The sequence below is a fragment of the Oryctolagus cuniculus genome, chromosome 3, assembly GCF_964237555.1.
Source record: "Oryctolagus cuniculus chromosome 3, mOryCun1.1, whole genome shotgun sequence".
NCBI classification, from domain to species: domain Eukaryota; kingdom Metazoa; phylum Chordata; class Mammalia; order Lagomorpha; family Leporidae; genus Oryctolagus; species Oryctolagus cuniculus.
In genome coordinates, this window is record NC_091434.1 from 786,464 (window position 1) to 806,726 (window position 20,263).

General features: G+C 69.7%; 1 protein-coding gene across 20 annotated transcripts in view; it reads left to right on the forward strand.

Annotated features, from left to right (window-relative positions):
• KIF1A (kinesin family member 1A) overlaps positions 1-20,263 on the forward strand; it is a 66,410-nt gene that overhangs the window by 42,023 nt on the left and 4,124 nt on the right. For 9 of the 20 annotated variants that reach the window (XM_051839311.2, XM_070071459.1, XM_051839320.2 and 6 more), the window contains 18 exons: positions 1,011-1,129; positions 2,648-2,733; positions 3,517-3,658; positions 3,756-3,924; positions 4,011-4,101; positions 5,162-5,280; positions 5,683-5,738; positions 6,269-6,377; positions 7,013-7,079; positions 7,166-7,250; positions 9,747-9,852; positions 11,906-11,932; positions 17,005-17,119; positions 18,126-18,259; positions 18,380-18,441; positions 18,711-18,856; positions 19,580-19,762; positions 20,015-20,092. In XM_051839311.2, coding sequence (XP_051695271.1) covers positions 1,011-1,129; positions 2,648-2,733; positions 3,517-3,658; positions 3,756-3,924; positions 4,011-4,101; positions 5,162-5,280; positions 5,683-5,738; positions 6,269-6,377; positions 7,013-7,079; positions 7,166-7,250; positions 9,747-9,852; positions 11,906-11,932; positions 17,005-17,119; positions 18,126-18,259; positions 18,380-18,441; positions 18,711-18,856; positions 19,580-19,762; positions 20,015-20,092 — 1,894 coding nt within the window. Of the gene's footprint in view, positions 1-1,010; positions 1,130-2,647; positions 2,734-3,516; positions 3,659-3,755; positions 3,925-4,010; positions 4,102-5,161; positions 5,281-5,682; positions 5,739-6,268; positions 6,378-7,012; positions 7,080-7,165; positions 7,251-9,746; positions 9,853-11,905; positions 11,933-15,938; positions 15,963-17,004; positions 17,120-18,125; positions 18,260-18,379; positions 18,442-18,710; positions 18,857-19,579; positions 19,763-20,014; positions 20,093-20,263 lie in introns of all 20 variants that reach the window. The other 11 variants (XM_051839313.2, XM_070071464.1, XM_051839322.2 and 8 more) reach the window with 2 other exon arrangements.

The window sequence follows — 20,263 nt, forward strand, 5'->3', positions numbered from 1 at the left end:
ACTCACTCCCGTGTCCACATCCTGCCCACCCACTCCTGTGTCCATGTCCTGACCACCCACTCCCGTGTCCATGTCCTGCCCACCCGCTCCCACGTCCATGTCCTGTCCACCCGCTCCCGTGTCCATGTCCTGCCCACCCACTCCTGTGTCCATGTCCTGCCCACCCGCTCCCATGTCCATGTCCTGCTCTCCCCACCTGCCCCCGTGTCCACGTCCTGTCCACTCACTCCATTGTCCACGTCCTGCTCTCCCCACCTGCTCCCGTGTCCACGTCCTGCCCACCCACTCCAAGCTGGTCCCACACCCCCTCGTGGGATGCAGTGCTGTTAACCCCTCCACTGGGGGCGGGTTCCCAGTCTGAGCTCACCCGGACAACCCTCCTGTGCCCGGTCCCTGCCCCCAGGAGATCCTGAGTGCTGGGTGAGGGTCCTCCAGGGCCCCCGTCCTCCTCAGAACAGCGCACACCCTGGGGACAATGGCCTGGGCCTGGGCTGTCCCGGCGCCAGCAGGGGCATCACGCGGCAGCGCCCTGCGTCCGGGTGCTCCGTTCCACCAGCCCGCCTTGGTGCCATGTGGGGGTGCCCCATCCCCCTGACCCGCCGAGCGTCTGCGCCGTTTGTGGAAGGGGCTCTGCGGGAGTCGTAGCCATCCGGGGGGGCCCCGGGGTGGGGAGGCGGAGGCGCTGCCTGGCGCCCGTCACCGCTGAGAGTCCTTGAAGCAGGCTGGAGCCCCAGCGCTCTCGGTCAGAGGGCCTGTGCTCGGCCTCCGCCGTCCTCTGCCCACTGCGGCTCACGCCCTCCTCCTCCTCCTCCTCCTCTTGCACCTCCTCCTGTCTCCCCAGTGCCTCACTCCCCAGGGAACCCCCGCCCTGCCTGTCCTGCCTGCCCCCGCCCGCCCTGGCTGTCTCGCTTTGCTCTGCTTTGCAGCGTGTTGTACGCCGGCCGTGCTGCCGCCGCTGCTCCTGCCGCACACGCTCGGGGTGGCGCTGACCGCGGCCTCTGCTCCCCCAGGGCCTTCGTCTACCTGAGCAACCTGCTGTACCCCGTGCCCCTGGTGCACCGCGTGGCCATCGTCAGCGAGAAGGGCGAGGTCAAGGGTTTCCTCCGTGTGGCTGTGCAGGCGATCTCAGGTGTGTGCGACTCGGCGCTGGGCCGGGGCGGTCCTTGGCTCCGCCTCCTGAGCCCAGGCCCTCCGAGCCCCCTCCTCCCTTCAGGAACAGCCTCCCCACCGCCCCCCTGGGGAAGGCTGCAGACCCCACCCATGGCCCCATTACTGCACCATCTCTGGGTATTGGTCTGCTCGCTTGTTAATGGAACCAGGGTCAGTACATCCCCCAGCGGGACGTCCGCCCGCCCCTCCCTTCCTCACCCACACGCCTCCCTGTCAAGGGCCTTGGCCATGTGGGCACCCTGGGGAGAGCGTGGAGGGGGCAGACAGACTGGGCAGCTGGCTGGACGGGGCGGGGACAGGCTCAGAGGGCCCCAGCCAGGTGTCTCCATGCCCCCTCCCGAGACCCCCCCGCACTCCAAGATCTCCAGGCCTCTCTCCTGAGATGGCTGCAGCCCCCTCGACTTGCGCGTGACCCCCTGCAGATGCCTCAAGCCCCCCCCCCCCCGACACACACTCGGATGCCTGGCCTCCGCTGTAGCCTGATGTCCTGGCCACTTTAGGGGATTTTAGCTCCACCTCAGTGATTCGCTTAACTAACCGGACCCCTCTGCCGAATCCTCATGGGCCCCCAACTTCCGGATGCTCCCTTAGCTCCCCCGGGCGGCCCGGGAGCCTGCTCTCGTCACTGCTAGCCCAGGAGGACCGGGCACATGAGGTGCACCCTCATCCCGCCAGGGCTGCTCCCGCTCTGCGGGGCCTCTCACGGGCCAGTGCAGGCGTCTCCACTCCCCCCTGCTACCCTCACAGTCAGACCACAGTCGTCCCCACCTGCCCCACCTGTCCCCACCTGAGGGGCTGCTGGGGTCCCTGTGGCCGGTGTTGGAGCTCTGTGAGGCTTACTGCCAGGGCCACCAGTCAGGCAGGTGCCCAGGTCGGGGACCCCCAAGTCCCTGTGTCCCCTGGTCACACTGGGAGGTGGCTGCTGCAGGGGCCCTCACCTGCGCCGGGTCCCCAGGCCTCCTGCTTGGGTGGCACCTATACCCCCGCCTGTGGCTGTGGTGCCTGCCAGCTGCAGGCCTGGCTGGGCGGCGGCGGAGCAGCTGCGTGGTGGGGAGGGCTGTGAGACTGTCCCGCGGCCCGTGTGGGGCGCGGGGAGGACATTGGAGCCTGGCACAGACGGTCAAGTGCCCGGGGGTCAGGGTGGCCAGCAGAGCCCAGGTCAGGGGCATCTTGAGGCCGCAGGAAGGGGTGGGGGATTGCTGGAGGCTTTGCGGGCCAGGGCGCGGGGGAGCCGCCTGGGGCCGTGCAGTGACCAGGTGGGTGGCCTCCGAGAGGTGGAGCTAGCAGGTCCTGGGGCGATTGTCCAGCCCCTATCAAAGAGCAGGGCCTCCTGTGGGCCCCGGGCAGCGCAGACTGGGGCGTGTGGGGCCAGAGCCTTGCCGCCTGCTGCGTGTCCTGTGCCCTCACCCTCGGCCTGGCCGCCCGCACCCCCTGGGGACCTGCGGGGCCCTGACCGTCCACCTGGTTTCTCTCACAGCTGATGAGGAGGCCCCCGATTACGGCTCCGGCGTCCGCCAGTCGGGCACCGCAAAGATCTCCTTCGACGACCAGCATTTCGAAAAGGTACGAGAGGGGCTCAGGCTGCGCTGGGCTGGGCCGCTGCCCCGGGCCTCTGGGGCCAGGGTCCTCCCGTGGCTCTGTCCCTCCCTGTTGGGAGCACGCCACGCCCCTCCCCTGGTTTGCAGAGCTCTCCAGATCCAGCCGTGTCCTACCAGGGCCACCCTTGGCCTGATCCGGGCCAAGCACAGGGTGGGAGCTGAGAGGCCCCAGGCTCTGACCGCCCTCCTGGGCCGCTTCTGCTCCGCTCTCCCAGCACCTGCGTTTGCACTGCCCCTCACCCGGCCTCCCTGAGCCTCGTGCTCACGAGAAGGGACCCGACCCAGAGCTCCCTTCTCCCAGGAGAGACTGCAGCGGGGACCCCCATGCTGGGACCCCATGCAGCACCCCCCACTGGGCCCCCCATGCTGGGCATCCCATGCCTGGCCCCTCACAGCACCCCCCACGCTGGGCACCCAACACAACAGCCCCTGCACTAGTGCCCAGTGCCTTGACTGAGGCTGGGGTCTGCCCCAATCCCTTCCCTCTCCTGGAGGGGGTTCTCAGAGCTGGGGACGTGCAGGACAGAAGACTCACCAGCCTCCTGCCTGTGGGGGTGGGAGGGGCCAGTACTGAAGACACAGTCAGCTCCCCAGTCCCCAGTGTCCCCCTCCAGGGCCTCACGGAGCTGAGAGGTGGGAGTGAACCCAGGAGGCCCAGGGAGGGGCGGGGCTGCCTCCCAGATGTCCGCAGGTGCCCGCAGGCCCCAGGCAGCACCGCCGTGGTGGGCTCTGGTTTGTCCCCCCACAGCTCCAGTCCGAGTCCTGCCCCGCCGTGGTGGGAATGTCGCGCTCGGGGACCTCCCAGGAGGAGCTGCGCATCGTGGAGGGCCAGGGCCAGGGCGCGGACACAGGGCCCTCAGCCGATGAGGTCAACAACAACACCTGCTCGGGTAGGTGGCCACCCGCCGCCCGCGGCCCCCCCCCCCCCCGCCCCGCCGCTCTGGAGCGTGGCCGGCAGTTGCCCTTGCTCTCCCCTTGGCCCCGCAGCGGTGCCCGCGGAAGGCCTGCTCGACAGCCCCGAGAAAGCCACGCTGGACGGGGCCCTGGACGCGGCCGGGGACCACCTGCGCCTGAACAGTACCTTCACCTTCCGCGTCACGGTGCTGCAGGCCTCCAGCATCTCCGCCGAGTACGCCGACATCTTCTGCCAGTTCAAGTGAGCGCACGAGGCAGGCTGTGCCCGGGAGGCGGCGGGCCCTGGCCCCGTCCCCACCCGGCCACGAGTCTCCGTCCACTTTGCAGCTTCATCCACCGCCACGACGAGGCCTTCTCCACGGAGCCCCTGAAGAACACGGGCAGGGGCCCCCCTCTCGGCTTCTACCACGTCCAGAACGTACGTCGGAGCCCCTTCCCCTCCCTCCGGCCACCTGCTCGTCCTCCCCGCCCCTGCCTCGCCCTGGCAACACTGGCCTGGTGCCAGGAGCCAGCAGGGGCCCAGGGCCGAGGCCTCCTGTGCCAGCAGGGGTGTGTGGGCTGCGGCCAGCGGCGGGGCCCCCTGGTGGGTTTACACTTGCAGCTGGGATCAGGAGAGACCCTGAGAGCTCCCCACAGCGAGTAGAGGCAGACACAGACACAGTGTCCAGTGCCTTGGTGCCCAGGGTTTGTGCTGAGAGCTGGGCCCTGGCCTGAACCCCAGGGGTGAGGAGGAGGGGGCGGCCCCTGGGCTGCGGAGCCCCTCAGTGCCATCCTGAGAGGTCGGGAGTGACCAGGCAGCTCAGCGTCTCAGCTGGGCTCCCAGCGGCCCAAGAAGGGGCCAGGGCCAGCTAGCCAGGAGTCCCTGGGCGGGGCGGCCACTGCCCGGGGTCCCTGGGCTGAGCCCCTGGATGGGGCAGCCACTGATGGGGCTCCCTGGGCAGCTGGGCGGGGCAGCCGCTGCCCAGTGGGCAGCCTGGAGACCTGCATGAGGCCCACAGGTGGGCGGCTGAACCGCAGGGCTGCGTGTCCTCACGCCCTGGAGCTGGAGTCCCTCCTGAGGCCTCCTGAGCCCCCGAGCCTGCTGCCCCTCCTGCGAGTCTGCGTCGGCCCCCATTGGAGGGGTCTCCCCAGCAGGCCCCGGGACCTGCGGGGGCGGGGCAGTTTCAAGACACAGCCGCCTCTGAGGGGAGGGCCTGGACTTCACCGTGTGAATGGGGAGGGGCTGTTCACCCCTGGGCTCTTGGGGAGTGGACCCTAGACGGTCACTACCAGGGACCCCTCCTCTGTGCCTCGTCTCACCTGGGTGTGTGCCGGGCAGACCCCGGGTGTGGTGCTGGGGGAGGGGAGTGCTGGCTGGGGCCTCCCAGCTGACCTGGGTGTGTGCCGGGCAGACCCCTGGTGTGGCATTGGGGGAGGGGAGTGCTGGCTGGGGCCTCCCTCCCTGTGGACGCGGCGTGGCTGTGCCCTCTCGCCCACAGATCGCGGTGGAGGTCACCAGGTCCTTTGTGGAGTACATCAGGAGCCAGCCCATCGTGTTCGAGGTCTTCGGCCACTACCAGCAGCACCCCTTCCCGCCCCTGTGCAAGGACGTGCTGAGGTCAGCCGCCAGCCCCCCGCGCAAGGCTGCATCCGGGGCTGTGTGCCCGGGGTCGTTCAGACCCTGGCCCTGTGCCTGGCCTCCCTCTCTGGGGGCTGCGGGGCCTCCCACGGAGAAAGAATGGGGGCTGGGAGGGTCTCCGGGGGCTGTGGGTAAGGTCTCCAGCTCAGACCCCCAGGGCGTGTGCAGGGGGGTTGGGAAAGGCAGGGCAGTGACAGGCATTGTTCTGGGGGCCGGGGGCTGCTTCCTGAGGGGCCCCCTCCCAATCCGAGCTGCGGGAGGGCCTGAGTCCGTGGTCTCTCCGGGCTGGACAGAGCAGGAGGGAGACGGGGACAGGATGGGGCCGGCAGCCCCAGGCCCCAGGCCCAGCTGAAGGTGGCCTCTTGCTGGCCCTCTCTGCAGCCCCCTGAGGCCCTCACGCCGCCACTTCCCCCGCGTGATGCCGCTGTCCAAGCCAGGTAGGCGGGGGCCCATCCCGTGGTGCTGCGAGTGAGACCCAGGCCGCGTGGGTGGCGCTTTGCTGGCTGACGGCTCCTGCCGGCCCAACGCCTGGAGTCTGGGGCTCTGTCCAGCGTGTTCCCAGGGTGGTCAGCTGCCCCACGGTGACCCCTGGAGCTGAGCTGCCCAGAGCGGACCTGGTCGGGGAGGGGATGTGGAGAGCCGGGGGAGCTGAGGACAGGGCCGTGGGGCCAGGCTGAGTGCTGGTGCCGTGGGCTGTGGCTGATGTCTGGTGCAGGCCGTGTGGCACAGAGAGGGTCCCCGAGCGGCCCCCTGCAGGCATTTCTGCCTCCCTGCTGCTGCTGGGGGCTCTGGCCTCTGCCCTCTTCAAGGGCCTGTGCCCCGGCGTCGTGGCTGTGGGCTTCTCCCGCTGGGGGTGGGGGAGCCTGGTGGTGGCCTCGACGGCTGTTTCCCCGTGGGAGCTGCCCCCAGCTCGCCCTGGACACCTGCTGAGTCAGGTCTCAGCCTGCGCCTGCCTCCCCTCCTCCAGTGCCCGCCACCAAGCTCAGCACACTGACGCGGCCCTGCCCCGGGCCCTGCCACTGCAAGTACGACCTGCTGGTCTACTTCGAGATCTGCGAGCTGGAAGCCAACGGGGAGTGAGTGCTGGGCGGGGCGGGGCGGGGTGGGGCGGGGCTCCCCAGGAGGGTGATGGGGCGGGGCTCCCCAGGGGTTGTGGTGGGGGCTGGGTTCCCCAGGGGTTGTGGGGCAGGGCAGGGCTCCCCAGGGGTAATGGGGACAGGGCTCCCCTGAGCTTGTGGGAGGAGGGAGAAGGCCGTGGGAACGGGACAGAGGTGGGCCAGGATGGGCCAGGCCTTGTCCCTGTGCTAAGGACAAGTAGATGAGGGTCCCTGCCAGGTGGGGCTGGGGCACTGAGGGTGCTGGGCTCTGGAGTGATTGAGGACATTTGAGTGAGGCTTGAAGGCGGTGGGGGGGGGGTCCGTGGTGCTGCAGTGCAGGGCCAGTGGGGTCCGCCTGGCACCCTGGGAGCCGGCCTGCGCTCATGCCCCAAGGTTGGGGGAGTCCCAGGGGCTGTGCCGTGACTTCACCCAGGTCCCTTGATGGGCCAGGGATGCAGGGAACAGAGACCAAGGCCCTTGGGGGCTGTTGGATCACTCCCGGTATGGTGGGCACTGCGGGGCGGACAGTGCCGAGGGCTCCGGGCAGCCGTGGTGTCCTCCGTCCACCCCGGGACCAGGCAGAGGGGCCGGCCCTCACGCGGATTCTCTTGCAGTTACATCCCCGCCGTGGTGGACCACCGGGGAGGCATGCCGTGCATGGGGACCTTCCTGCTGCACCAGGTGCGCAGCCCCTGCCCACCCCGCTCGCTACCCCCCTGCCTGCCTGGCCCCCAGCACCAACCTGTCCTCTCTCCCGGGGCCGGCAGGGCATCCAGAGACGGATAACGGTGACGCTTCTGCACGAGACGGGCAGCCACATCCGCTGGAAGGAAGTGCGGGAGCTGGTCGTGGGTGAGTGGGGCCGTGGGGGTCGTGGGTGAGTGGGGCCCCGGGGGTTGTGGGTGAGTGGGGCTGTAGGGGTCGTGGGTGAGTGGGGCTGTAGGGGCTGTGGGTGAGTGGGGCCGTGGGGGTCGTGGGTGAGTGGGGCCCCGGGGTCGTGGGTGGGTGGGGCTGTAGGGGCTGTGGGTGAGTGGGGCCATGGGGGTCGTGGGTGAGTGGGGCTGTAGGGGCTGTGGGTGAGTGGGGCCCTGGGGGTCGTGGGTGAGTGGGGCCCTGGGGGTCGTGTGTGAGTGGGGCTGTAGGGTCTGTGGGTGAGTGGGGCCCCGGGGGTCGTGGGTGAGTGGGGCCGTGGGGGTCGTGGGTGAGTGGGCCTGTAGGAGCTGTGGGTGAGTGGGGCCGTGGGGGTCGTGGGTGAGTGGGGCTGTAGGGGCTGTGGGTGAGGTGCGCCGCGGTGGCTGTGGGGACTGTAGAGGCCACGGGGGCTTCCGGGGCCATGGGGGCTGTGAGAGCCACGGGGCTGCGGGGGCCGTGGCCCGGTGACATGCCAGCCAGCTCCGTCCAGCCGCTGTGCCAACCGGCCAAGCCTCTTGGCAGGGAGAGCCCAGGGCAGGATGACGACCCCACTTTGCTTACCCACGGGGTCAGCGTCCGGGGCCAGCTGAGGCCCACGGCCAGGGCGGCCAGGGCTGCCAGTGTCCTCTCAGCGTGGGGCCGGAGTCCGACTCCACGAACAGCACAGCCGCGCACCCAGAAGCTGTGGCTGAGCTGCTGCCCCTGGGGCCCCTCCACGCCACTGTCCCTCCAGGGAGTTACCAGTGTGGGACAGGGGCGCGTTCCTGCTGCCCGTCCTGCCACCCCGGGCACACGGTCTATCCACAGGGAGGGGCTCGGAGCATTTTCTCCATGGCTCTCGGCTCTGGTCTGCCCATGCTGTGAGGACACAGGTGGCGGTGTCTACTCTGGGTGTGCGGTCATGCAAGGCCACTTCACAGAGCACACTCAGCCCTGGGCACTCTGGTGGCCAAGGACCCTGACCCAGCACCAGGCATCCAGTGTGCAGTATTCAGTCAGCCGTCTCAGAGTAAGCTGGTGCACACCGGTTGGCGGTCACTCAGACTGAGCCACAGGGCCGGTCAGGGGTCACTCAGACGGAGCTACATACACCCGGTCAGCGGTCACTCAGACTGAACACACACCCGGTCAGGGGTCACTCAGACTGAACACACAACCGGTCAGGGGTCACTCAGACTGAACACACACCCGGTCAGGGGTCACTCAGACTGAACACACAACCGGTCAGGGGTCAGACAGAGCTACATACACCCGGTCAGTGGTCACTCAGACTGAACACACACCTGGTCAGGGGCCACTCAGGCTGAGCACACACCCGGTCAGGGGTCACTCAGACTGAACACACACCCAGTCAGGGGCCACTCAGACTGAATACACACCCGGTCAGTGGTCACTCATACTGAACACAACCCGGTCAGCGGTCACTCAGACTGAACACACACCTGGTCAGGGGCCACTCAGGCTGAGCACACACCCCATCAGCGGTCACTCAGACTGAATGCACACCTGGTCAGGGGTCACTCAGACTGAACACACACCCAGTCAGCGGTCACTCAGACTGAACACACACCCTGTCAGCGGTCACTCAGACTGAACACACACCCGGTCAGCGGTCACTCAGACTGAACACACACCCAGTCAGGTGTCACTCAGACTGAACACACACCTGGTCAGGGGTCACTCACAGATGGAGCCACACACCCGGTCAGTGGTCTCTCAGACTGAGCTGGTGCACATGGCCAGTGGTCACTGACAGGGCCACAGCCCGTGCACTCCTGGTCACACTGGGGACAGCGGTGTCCTGCCAGGCTGTTCTACCGGCCTCTCCAGACAGGGAAGGGCCCGGGCATCCCTCTGCCTGGGGCCCCTTGCATTGCTGTCCATCCCCAGCGTGGCCCCGTGCCCCTTCCTCCCCCCAAGCCCCCTCCCTGGAAGTACAGACAGGAGTTGGGGTGGGGTAGAGGTTTGGGGGTCCAGTTAAGGGGCCGGCTCTGCCTCCTGTGCTGACCGGGGGCCCCTGGACCCTCTCCTGCTCCCCCAGACTCCGAGCCCACTGTCCACAGCCCAGCCCTGTGCCCACCCGCAGAACTCTGGGATGGCGGGGTTGTGGGAAGGGGTCTTTCAAAGGGGTGGGGCCTGGGGTTGCTGTGCGCCACGTGTGTCCTCTGGGTGAGCAGAGGGGTTGTTAGGGGCACTCCTGCTGGGCGGGGGCTCTGCTGGAAATGCCCCCAGCCCAGCTGTGTTTCTGAGCATAAAAAGAGAAACCACCTCCCCTGGTGGCTGGGGCCAGGCCTTCCTGTCCCAGGTGGGGCAGCTGGCAGGGCGTCTGTTACAGCTCCAGCCTGCAGGGAGGAAGGCCTCCAGGGGCAGGGGCAGGGGCAGCGGGCGCCCTGTGGGCCCTGTCCAGCCGGGGCAGTGACGTCGCCGTCCCTGCAGGTCGCATCCGGAACACTCCAGAAACTGACGAGTCTCTGATCGACCCCAACATCCTGTCTCTCAACATCCTCTCCTCTGGGTACATCCAGCCGGCTCAGGATGACCGGTGAGTCCCCCAGGGCGACAGCCCGGGGACAGGGCCTGGGCCAGCGCCATCCACTGCCTCTGTTACCTGGCCCCCAAGCCCCCCAGCTCCCTGTCTGGGAGCGCCCTCACGTGCCCGTCACCCCGTCCCCCTGGGAGGATGAGCAGGCGACAGTGGGGCCGTGCGTGGCCCAGGCCGCTGCTTCCAGGGACACACTGCTGCAGCCAGTGTCTGGCCTCTGGCGGTGTCCAGGGCCGGGCTGCACTGCCTGGTGGTCAGCCGGGATGGGGGGTGCCCCAGGCCGGCGGCTGGCAGGTGCACCCATCTCCAGGCTCCCTCCAAGGTCCCCACAGCCTGTGCGGCCCCCAGTCGCGTGTGTCCGGGGCGGGTGAGAGCCGTCGTGCCGGAGGCAGGGGTCTGCGACACTGCTTTCCCAGGCTCCAGGACCCCTGAAGGCTCGGCCTGGTCCAGCCCTGCGCGGCGAGCCGGGGCTGGGGCTGTGTCCACGGCTCCCGGGCGCTGCCCTGCAGAAGGGAGTCCTGGGCAGGGGGCGTCCCCCATCCTGGCTTCTAGGTTGGCAGCTCCATTCCACCGTGGGGGCCGAGGCGGGACCTGCTGGGAGGTCCCATGGGGCTGGGGGTGCCGGGCAGGGGGGAGGCTGTCACACAGAGGTGGCAGCATGACGTGCAGGCAGGGGCTCGCCTGGCAGGTGTGGAGTGGGTGGGACCTGAGGACTCCCCGTGGCCTGGAAGACGCAGCCTGGCGTCGCCCACGGTAGAGAGAAGGGCCTGTCGGCCATGCTGTGGCACTGTGGGGCCTGGGCCCTGACTGCTTGGCTGTGACCTCTGACCCTCCCACCGCCCCCCACAACTCCTCAGGGCAACGAGGAGGGGTGCAGTCAGTGGGTGTCTCCCAGGCCCTCCTCCCCTGCCGTCCCCTGCACTGACGGCTGTGCTTGTGGGGTCTGCATAGCCCACCTGCTGGACAAGGCGGGGAGAGGGGTGAGGGGGAGGTGACGTAGCGGCCGGCAGCTCCTCCCATTCCTAGAGGCCACCTCATGGCCTTCAGCTCCCTGGGGCAGCAGGAGGACGTAGGGGTAGGGGGATCTGGCCTGGCTGCTGTGGCCTGTGCTTCGCCCAGCTGGTGCCACCCTGGCCTGGCCCAGACTCCCAGGGACCCTCCCCCGCCTACGGCCAACCCCCAGAGTCCTCCTGCTGCACACAGATGCTGAGGCCCAGAGCCCCGTGCTGTGTCAGCTGCCCCGCTTGTCCAGGGCCGCAGCCTCGCCCTCTCCCAGGCCAGCTGTGCAGCCTGCCCAGCTCTGAGGGTCAGCGTTGGCTCCCCCCGCACTGCCCCTCTGCCCCATGGCCTCCCCCTCTCCCAGGCCCCACTGCCCAGCTCTGAGAACCGGCATTGCTCCCCCACCCCGCACTGCCCCCGCTGCCCCGTGGCCTCTCCCTCTCCCAGACCCCGCTGCCCGGCTCCAAGGGTCGGTGTTTGCCCCCCGCCACTCCACCCTGCCCCCGCTGCCCCACGGCCTCTCCCTCTCCCAGACCCCGCTGCCCGGCTCCAAGGGTCGGTGTTGGCCCCGCGCCACTCCACCCTGCCCCCGCTGCCCCATGGCCTCCCCCTCTCCCAGGCCCCACTGCCCAGCTCTGAGAACCGGCATTGCTCCCCCACCCCGCACTGCCCCCGCTGCCCCGCGGCCTCTCCCTCTCCCAGGCCCTGCTGCCCGGCTCCAAGGGTCGGTGTTTGCCCCGCGCCACTCCGCACTGCCCCCGCTGCCCCACGGCCTCTCCCTCTCCCAGACCCCGCTGCCCGGCTCCAAGGGTCGGTGTTTGCCCCGCGCCACTCCGCCCTGCCTCCGCTGCCCCGCGGCCTCTCCCTCTCCCAGACCCCGCTGCCCGGCTCCAAGGGTCGGTGTTGGCCCCCCCGCCGCTCCGCACTGCCCCCGCTGCCCCGCGGCCTCTCCCTCTCCCTCTCCCTCTCCCTCTCCCTCTCCCTCTCCCTCTCCCAGGCCCTGCTGCCCGCTGCCCGGCTCCAACTCTAACGTGTGCTCGTTTGTGTCTTGCAGGCAGTTTCTTGATTGGGACCTCCCTAGGTATCTCGTGTGCCCTCAGCTTCATCTCAGCCTCCCCCCAGCTGCCCCGCCCCGCCCCGCCCTGGAAAGTTCTGCAGCTTGTGGGCTCCCCGGTCCCGCTCCCCTCCCCGTCTCCTCTATTTTTATTTCCCAAGCTGCTCTTGGGGTCCTTTTTCCTTCTTTGCTCCCCCCACCATCCTGGCTGTCTCCTCTGCCCCCACTCTTGGCTGCTGTGTAGCCTCCCGGCCCCCTAGACGCTGGCTGCCCCCACCCCGCTTCTCCCGCCAGCGCCTCGCCCACCTCGGCTGCCCTGGGCGCAGGCGTCTCCCGCATGCAGGCCGCTGCCAGGCTGCCCTGGGCTGTCCCAGCTCCTCCCACCAGCTCTCCCCTCCCCTGCAGGCCCCGTGGCGGGCAGAGCCAAGAGCACAGGGACGGGGGGCAGGGGGGGACAGGCAGGACGTGGAGCGGGCACTCCCCTCCCGCAGGCACGCGCCTGGGTGGAGCCCAGCCCTGCCCCTCCAGCCACGGCCTCCCTTTGGGAAGTGGCCAGTGAGTCCCTGGACCCCAGGTTTAAACCCACGGCGGGCGCTGGGTCTGAGCAGGAGAGACTGTCCCACTTTCTCGAGTGGGATGGGGTCAGTGAGGCTGGGGGCTGCACTTGGCCCACTGAGAGCTCCCGGGCCGTCACGCCAGGCCCGGGAGGGTGGCGGCCAGTGCTTCGTGGCGGTCAGGCTGGGGGCCAATTCTGAACTGGTGAGAACCTTCCGGCACCAAGGTCAGCCTACAGCTGCGTGACCGGGAGGCGCGAGGTGCGGGCCCCTCCTCGGCAGGTGGGCCCGGGGGCCACGCTCGCGTCACGTGTTGGCTGTGGTGACCGGGACGGGCAGCTGTGGCCGAGGGGCCCCACGGGGCAGGCGGCAGCCCATCTGTGAAGATGCACAGGTGGTGGCCCCAAGCTGCTGCTGGCCAGCAACTGTGCGGCCCTCCCTGTGGACTGTGGCCCGCGAGCAGGGGCCAGCTTTGCTGGTGCCCACACCCAAGGAGGGGGCACAGGGACTTCCCTGCCTGCGCAGTCGGCGGGCGGGCTCCCTCGAGGAGGCAGGGTGACGGCCGGCGCGCGGCTGCGCCAGTGCCTGGAGGTTTCCATGGGCCTGCGGTGACCTGTGGAGTTGGCTGCACGGCTCATGCCCCGGAGGGCACCTGGTTTGGGGGCCGTATTCCGGGCGTGTGGAAGCTTCCATGCGTATTGGCAAGCTCTCACGTGGGAGTGGCCCGTGTCTCGTTCAAGGTTGTTTGCCCAGCGTTCGGGTTCTGTAGCTTTGTGTGCTTGAGGGGGACCCTCGGGCTGCCCCAGGCACCCCCAGGAAGGTTCTAGGTACAGCCAGTAAACCAGGGGCAGAGGGGCAAGCTCGGCACTGCCTGGTTGGCAGCGGCCCTGGGCTTGTGCCACAGGCAGAGGCCTTGGAGACCAGGGCCTGGGCGGGAGCAGAGGACGGCCCTCACAGCCCCGAGATCGGACGCCAGTGGGCAGGGACCCACCCGTGGGGGTGGTTCTGCAGACAAGCAGAGGGGGGACCCTGGGTCGTGCGGCTGGGCTGGCGGCAAGAACGTGGGCATTGTGTGTGTGGGGGGGCAGACCCATGGGGACTTGCCTCCCCCCACCCCAGGGTGTGACAGTAGCGGGTCCTGGCCCCGAATGCCATGGGGTCAGACGAGGTGGCACCCGAGGGCTCTAGGCACAGGGCCTGGCAGCCCACTCAGCACCACTCACGAGCAGTGCGGCTTCTGCACCCGCAGTCAAGGTCCCAGGGGCTGTGCCGGGTCCTGCAGGGGTCCCTGCCCCACCCACAGCCGCATGGGACCGCCAGGGGAGGGGAGCCCACGGCCCCAGCCATGTTTGTGAAGCGCTCTTGTGTCTTAGCTGGGGTCCCAGAGGCTGCTGCCGGGCCAGGGGTCACCTGCCCCGAGCTGGCACGGCGCAGGTTCCTCCCTGAGGTGTTGGCCAGGAGGCCGAGGGGCGCTGAGGCCTGAGGACCCTCACCCACCCCACGTGTTTCCCCAAAGATCGCGTCTGTCCCTGGTGCTCCTCCAGCCTCCCCAGGAAGCGCTGGGGCAGGATCGTGTTGAGACCCCGTGCCTCGGTTTCCCCTTCCGGGCTGGGCCCCGACACTCGCTCACTCACTGAGGAGCTTGGAGCTGCCCGAGAGTGTGCTGGCCCCTCACCTCCACGGCAGAGGCTGACCAATCCTGGCCTTGGGGACACAGCAAGATGGGGCCAGGCTGGCCCTGCATGGGATCCAGGCCCACTGACGACTCCCACAGGCGGGGCCGTGTTGGGGGCACAGCGGAGCTGCAGGCCAGGAAGAGAGGGCTGGGCATGGCCCCGGGTGGGCTGCAGCCCCTGTCTGGCAGGGGGACAAGGACAGCTCTCCGGACACCTGCCATCCTAGTTCCTGGGCCTGGAGACCCCGCATGGTGCCTCTGCCTCCAGCCACCTCCCCACCTGTCGGCCTGGGTCTCCCCTCCTCTGCCTTGATCTGTGACTGTCCCCAGGCCGGGATCCGGGCTCCTGAGGGAGAGGGGCTCCGTCAGGCAGGAGGGGCCTTCGAGGAGCAGGAGGAGGCCTTGCTGACCGGTGCTCAGGCAGGCGGTGGGAGGCTCCCTGGTCGCCGTGGCTTGGCCGGTGCCTGCAGGTCCACTTTGGTCCCCAGAGATGCTGGGGCTCCCCTGTTCTCTGGTCCCTTCTGGCCCAAGGACTCCAGGCTGCGCGGCTGTGCCCAGGTGGCCTCTGTGCGCGTGAGCAGGGTCCCTGAGTTTGCGCTGCCGCACGCCCTGTGCTCAGAGCTGGGATGGCGCCGCTGCAGGTTCCTCCCCCTGCTGGGACCCCACCCCCCGGCTGGCAGAGGGGCTTCCCAGCGGCACCTGAGCTCGGTGCTCGGGTGTCAGACCCGGCCAGGCCTTCACCTCGGGGCACTGTCCTGCTCCGTGTTTGCCCACAATGGCCGGGACAGGAAGGGCCAGGATGGAGTCACTGGGCTGTCATCTGTCCCTGCCTGCTCCCAGCCCCTGCAGGGTGACCACGTGTCCCACCCCAGGTGCTCCCTGGGCAGGACGGGCCTTGTGCTGGCTCAGCCATGGCGTCTGCAGGGTGAGCCTGGGGTCCCCGTTCCACAGGTCCACCTGCCCTGGCCCTGCGGCCTTTGTGGGCGGAGCCCATGGCCTGCCTGTCTGGAATTGGGGTGTGGGAGGGGAAGAGTGTCGCAGGGCACACAACTTTTCAAGCGAGTGTTTGGAGTTCCCCGTGAGGGTCCTCACGTGTGGCAGCCATAAGCCCTGGGGGTCCCACAGCTGGGCTCCTGCCGAGGGCAGCCTCTGTCCCAAGATTGGCTGCTCGGCCCTACGTGGCTGAGCCGACCAGTCGGGGCCAGGATGTGGGCCCGGACACCCTGGTCTTGGGGCCACGCCTCTCCACTGCAGGACTCCGGCCAGCAGGGCGGGAGCCGGGCCCTTGGGCCCCCTCCCTGGCTGCTGGGAAGGCTGCTGGCACAGGCCTGGGGTCAGTGTCCTGAGGAGCAGGCTGGGGCTCGCTGGCCGATCCAGGGGCTGGGGGCTGGGGGCCGGGCGGGGTGCACGGTGTCCATGCGTGGGGAGCACTGGGGTGGGGGAACAGGGCCAGCAGGGCGCTTCAGGACGGTGCAGTAAGGTGGACAGAGGGGGCCCAGCGGGGCAGGAAAGACCTGGGAGGATGGGATGACGGCGGTGGCGCCATGGGCCGCTCTCGTGTCCCTCGCCCACCAGCACGTCGCACCTGCAGGGCGTCTGTGTGAGGTAGGGGCCGCACCGCCAGTCACACAGCAAGCAGGTGACGCCCCAGGCATTTGTGCCCCGCCCCCGTCCCCTGGGAGCAGACCTGGGAAGGCGTGGCTGGGGAGGCGGGGCCGGCACGCACTCAGCGCCCGGGCGGCTGGTTCTGACGTCTCCGTTTCTTCTGTGTGTGCGTGTGTCCTGCCCACCGCCTCACCCCTAGCTTGTCGTTCGGAAGTGACACTAGGTACTGCCTCCCCTCCCCCGCCCCTGCTTGGTCTGTCCCCGCAGCCCGAGTGCCCCCCGCCCCACGTCTGCCTGCTCTCCGCCCTCTCCCGGTTGCCCAGGGTCCTCCTCGATGACGTGTGGCCGGCAGTGGTCCTGCCCCCTCCCTGTGCTCTGTCCCACGTCCCTGACCGTGCCGTGCGGGGGAGGGCACGGCGTGGCACCGCCTGAGCCCCAGCGCAGCCTGGCTCCCCGGGCACCGGGCCGTGTTGGGGCCGTGTTGTGCCCGGCTGTTGGTGTGGATGAGCTCAGCTGTCCCCTGAGGATGCTTGGCCGGAAATCGGGCGCGTGGCCTGGGTGGCCGAGCCGCGCGGCCTGAGGTCTCGGAGCTGCCGCTTTGTGGACTGGGCAGATGTCCCCAAGCAAGCCCGCAGCCTAAGGCCGGGGTTGGAAGGTGAAGCCAACACAGGACAGAGACCCTGGCCGGAGCAGGGCAGCCGCCACCCCCCACCCCAGCGAGCCGGCCCCACGGTCCGTGGGAAGTGCTGGCCTCCAGGGGCAGCCCTGGCTGCCTGGGGAGGGCTGTGGCCGCTGGCTCACGGGCTCCTTATGCATCTGGCTCAGGGTCAGAGGAGAGGCCGCTCCGGGGCCCGCGGCAGGGCAGTAGCCGTGCTGTGGCGGCCGCCCGGCTTCCACGCCAAGCATCCTCCCCTCCGTGCACCTGGGTGGCGGTGGCGGCCTTTGGTGGGCCGGGCAGGGAGTGGCCGTGGAGCCTCCTGACTCGGGCTGAGGCCAGGTGGGGCCCCCCCGTGCCTCGTCCTCCATCCTCCCCGCCCCTTGTGTGCCCCCTCCCCCATCCCTCCTTTTGGGGAGCCTTTGGGGCGTGGCCTGGGGCGGTGCGGGGCCCAGCTCAGCCCGGTCCCCCTGTCACCGCCACCCCGGCTCCCTGGCCATCCCTGCAGCCGCCCCCGTCGTCCGTCTGTCCGTCCACCCGTCTGCATGTCCCCTTCCCAGCTGCGAGCCGCCCACGACGCTGTCTTTCCCTCCCCTCTGCTTCCTCCCAGGACCTTCTACCAGTTCGAGGCCGCGTGGGACAGCTCCATGCACAACTCCCTGCTGCTGAACCGCGTCACCCCCTACCGCGAGAAGATCTACATGACGCTGTCCGCCTACATCGAGGCAAGAGGCCACGCCCAGTGCCAACCCCAGACCACGCCCAGTGCCAACCCAAGACCACACCCAATGCTCACCCCAGACCACGCCCAGTGCTCACCCCAGACCACACCCAGTGCTCACCCCAGACCACACCCAGTGCCAACCCCAGACCACGCCCAGTGCTCACCCCAGACCATGCCCAGTGCTCACCCCAGACCATGCCCAGTGCTCACCCCAGACCACGCCCAGTGCTCACCCCAGAGACCACGCCCAGTGCTGACCCCAGAGACCATGCCCAGTGCTCACTCCAGACCACGCCCAGTGCCAACCCCAGACCATGCCCAGTGCTCACCCCAGAGACCACGCCCAGTGCTCACCCCAGACCACGCCCAGTGCTCGCTGCACACTGTGCTGTCTGCAGTGGCAGCACTCACAGCTGACCCATTCCAGTATCCTTGGTGGATTCATCCTCGGGGGTTGCAAGGTGGCTGCTGTACCACCAGACATTGCATCTGTGTTCCAGGCAGTGCCAAACCAGAAGCACACACCCCCACCTCCCTGCTCTGGTGCCTCCAGTGTGGGGCTCAGCTGGACACAGGCCGTGGAAGCACAGGGAGTGGGGAGGGGAGCAGGTGCCTGCGGCTAGGCCTGTGGCAGGCGCCCCTCCCCGGAGACCAGATCCCCCAGGGACAGCCTGGGCCTGTGCCGCCTCACCGTTGACTGCTGAGGTCAGCCAAGACCTGGGGAGCTCCGCCTGGGGCCCGGGGCCCTCAGCCAGGGCCAGCAGCCGGCCTGGCACTCCGGGAAAACATGAGCCTGCCGGGGGCGTCCTCCATGCATTTTGCGGCTGAAGCTGGCACGGAGCGGGGTCCAGTCTGGTTCTCAGGGGGCCTGGGCCATGTGCCACACTGGAGGGAGACCCCGCAGCCCCCACCCAGGCAGCCACGCCTGGAGTCCCGGGGGAGGCCCCGGGCTCTGCAGGGCAGGGGGGCCCGCGGGCGCTCACCGAAGCCCCGCCCCGCCCCCGCAGATGGAGAACTGCACGCAGCCGGCGGTGATCACCAAGGACTTCTGCATGGTGTTCTACTCCCGCGACGCCAAGCTGCCCGCCTCGCGCTCCATCCGCAGCCTGTTCGGCAGCGGGAGCCTGCGGGCCTCCGAGAGGTGAGCCCGGGCCTGGGTGGGGGTGGGCACCCCGCCACCCCTCCCCTGTGCCAGGCCCCCGGCCCCGGCGTGCAGCGGGACTTGAGCCCCGCCGGTGTGTCCCCCCCTCTGTCCCTGCAGCAACCGTGTGACGGGCGTGTATGAGCTCAGCCTGTGCCGCGTGGCCGACGCGGGCAGCCCAGGTAGGTGTCCGCCCCGTGCCCTGGGCCGGGCTGCTCCTCCCCCACCCCGACTTGCCCTGGGGAGGGGGCGCCGTGCACAGAGGACCCCGGGGGGTGAGAGTCACAGCCAGGCCTGGCCCGCGGGACACAGGCTGTGTCGCTTCCTGCAGACAAGGCCAGCGAGGCCTTGCGGCCCCAGGCTGAGCTCGGGGCCTGGGGAAGCCGATTTTCAGAGGGGAGGGGGTTTCTGATGGCCGTGGGTGGGGCCGGCGCCTCCTTCCTCTGTCCAGGGATGCAGCGGCGGCGCCGGCGGGTGCTGGACACGTCTGTGGCCTACGTCCGTGGTGAGGAGAACCTGGCCGGCTGGAGGCCCCGGAGTGACAGCCTCATCTTGGACCATCAGTGGGAGCTGGAGAAGCTGAGCCTCCTGCAGGAGGTGAGGCCCTGGGGTCTGGGGGCTGCAGGAGGTGACCCTGCGGGGTCTGGGGGCCGCAGGAGGTGACCCTGCGGGGTCTGGGGGCTGTAGGAGGTGAGGCCCTGGGGTCTGGGGGCTGCAGGAGGTGACCCTGCGGGGTCTGGGGGCCGCAGGAGGTGACCCTGAGGAGTCTGGGGGCCGCAGGAGGCGACCCTGAGGAGTCTGGGGGCTGGGCCCTGGACAAGCAGCCACAGCCTCGTGACCATGTCCCCATGACCTGTCCACAGAGCGAAAGAGGCAGCCCAGAGCCCGGTGCCCAGCAGTGGGGGTGGGGGTGGGGCGTCGGAGGCTGCCCCAGGGTGGGGCCAGCGGCCCTCAAACTGCCCAGCAGGGGCTCCAGGGCACAGGACAAAGCAGCAGAGATCATTTCCCATTCCCGGGGGGCTGCGGGAGGCGGCGACAGGGACAGGAGCCTGGGAGGGGTGCGGGAGGCCAAGCCCAGGGGCCGAGGCGTGGACCTGGGCAGTGAAGCGGGGGGCCCGAGCCCACCTGGCCCTTTGCCTCGCTGGCAGCCCTGCAGAGCAGCACGGACACACACGTGCACCTGCCCACGTGGCGGCCGGGAGGGAGGCGCTGGGCGGGACCGCGGGTCTGTCCACTCCTCTCACTCCGAGCGCCGGGCTGCTGACCTTCCCGGGGGCCGGAGGCTCAGCAAGGCCCCCTCCCTCCGTGCCTCCTGCGCAGGTGGAGAAGACCAGACACTACCTGTTGCTGCGGGAGAAGCTGGAGACCGCCCAGCGGCCCGGCCCCGACGTGCTGTCCCCGGGCTCCAGCGAGGACTCGGGGTCCTGCGGCTCCTCGGGCGCCTCCTCCCCGCTCTCGCCCCTGGAGGCCCCCAGCGAGAGGCAGCGGGAGCTGGCAGTTAAGGCAGGTCACGGGCCCGCCCACTTTCCCCGGTGCTGCCGGCAGCCCAGCCTGGTCCGGCTGACTCCGGTCAGAGCCACCAGGAGCTGGGAGCCGCGGGGGTCCGTGCAGTCCCCGAGCCTGCCGGCCCAGCACCCCCGCCCGGCCTCCCACGGCCTCCCCGGGGGCGCCCTCTCGTGACTGCCGGTGCTGCCGGGGGTCTCAGCACCCCGATCCAGAGCAGCTTCCTGACCCCTGACCTGCTGTGCTCCGCAGTGCTTGCGCCTCCTCACGCACACGTTCAACAGAGAGTACACCCACAGCCACGTTTGCATCAGCGCCAGCGAGAGCAAGGTGGGCGCGCGCAGCTCCCCGGGAGGCCGTGGGGGGCGGGGCCTGAGCCGGGCGGGCCTCCCACGCTCTCCCGGCCCTCGCCTGTGCGGCCTGGCCCTCCTCCAGCCGCCTCCGTGCTGGCTCAGCCCCGCCCAGGTCCTGCGGAGCCAGGCGGGGGCTCCCACCTCTGCC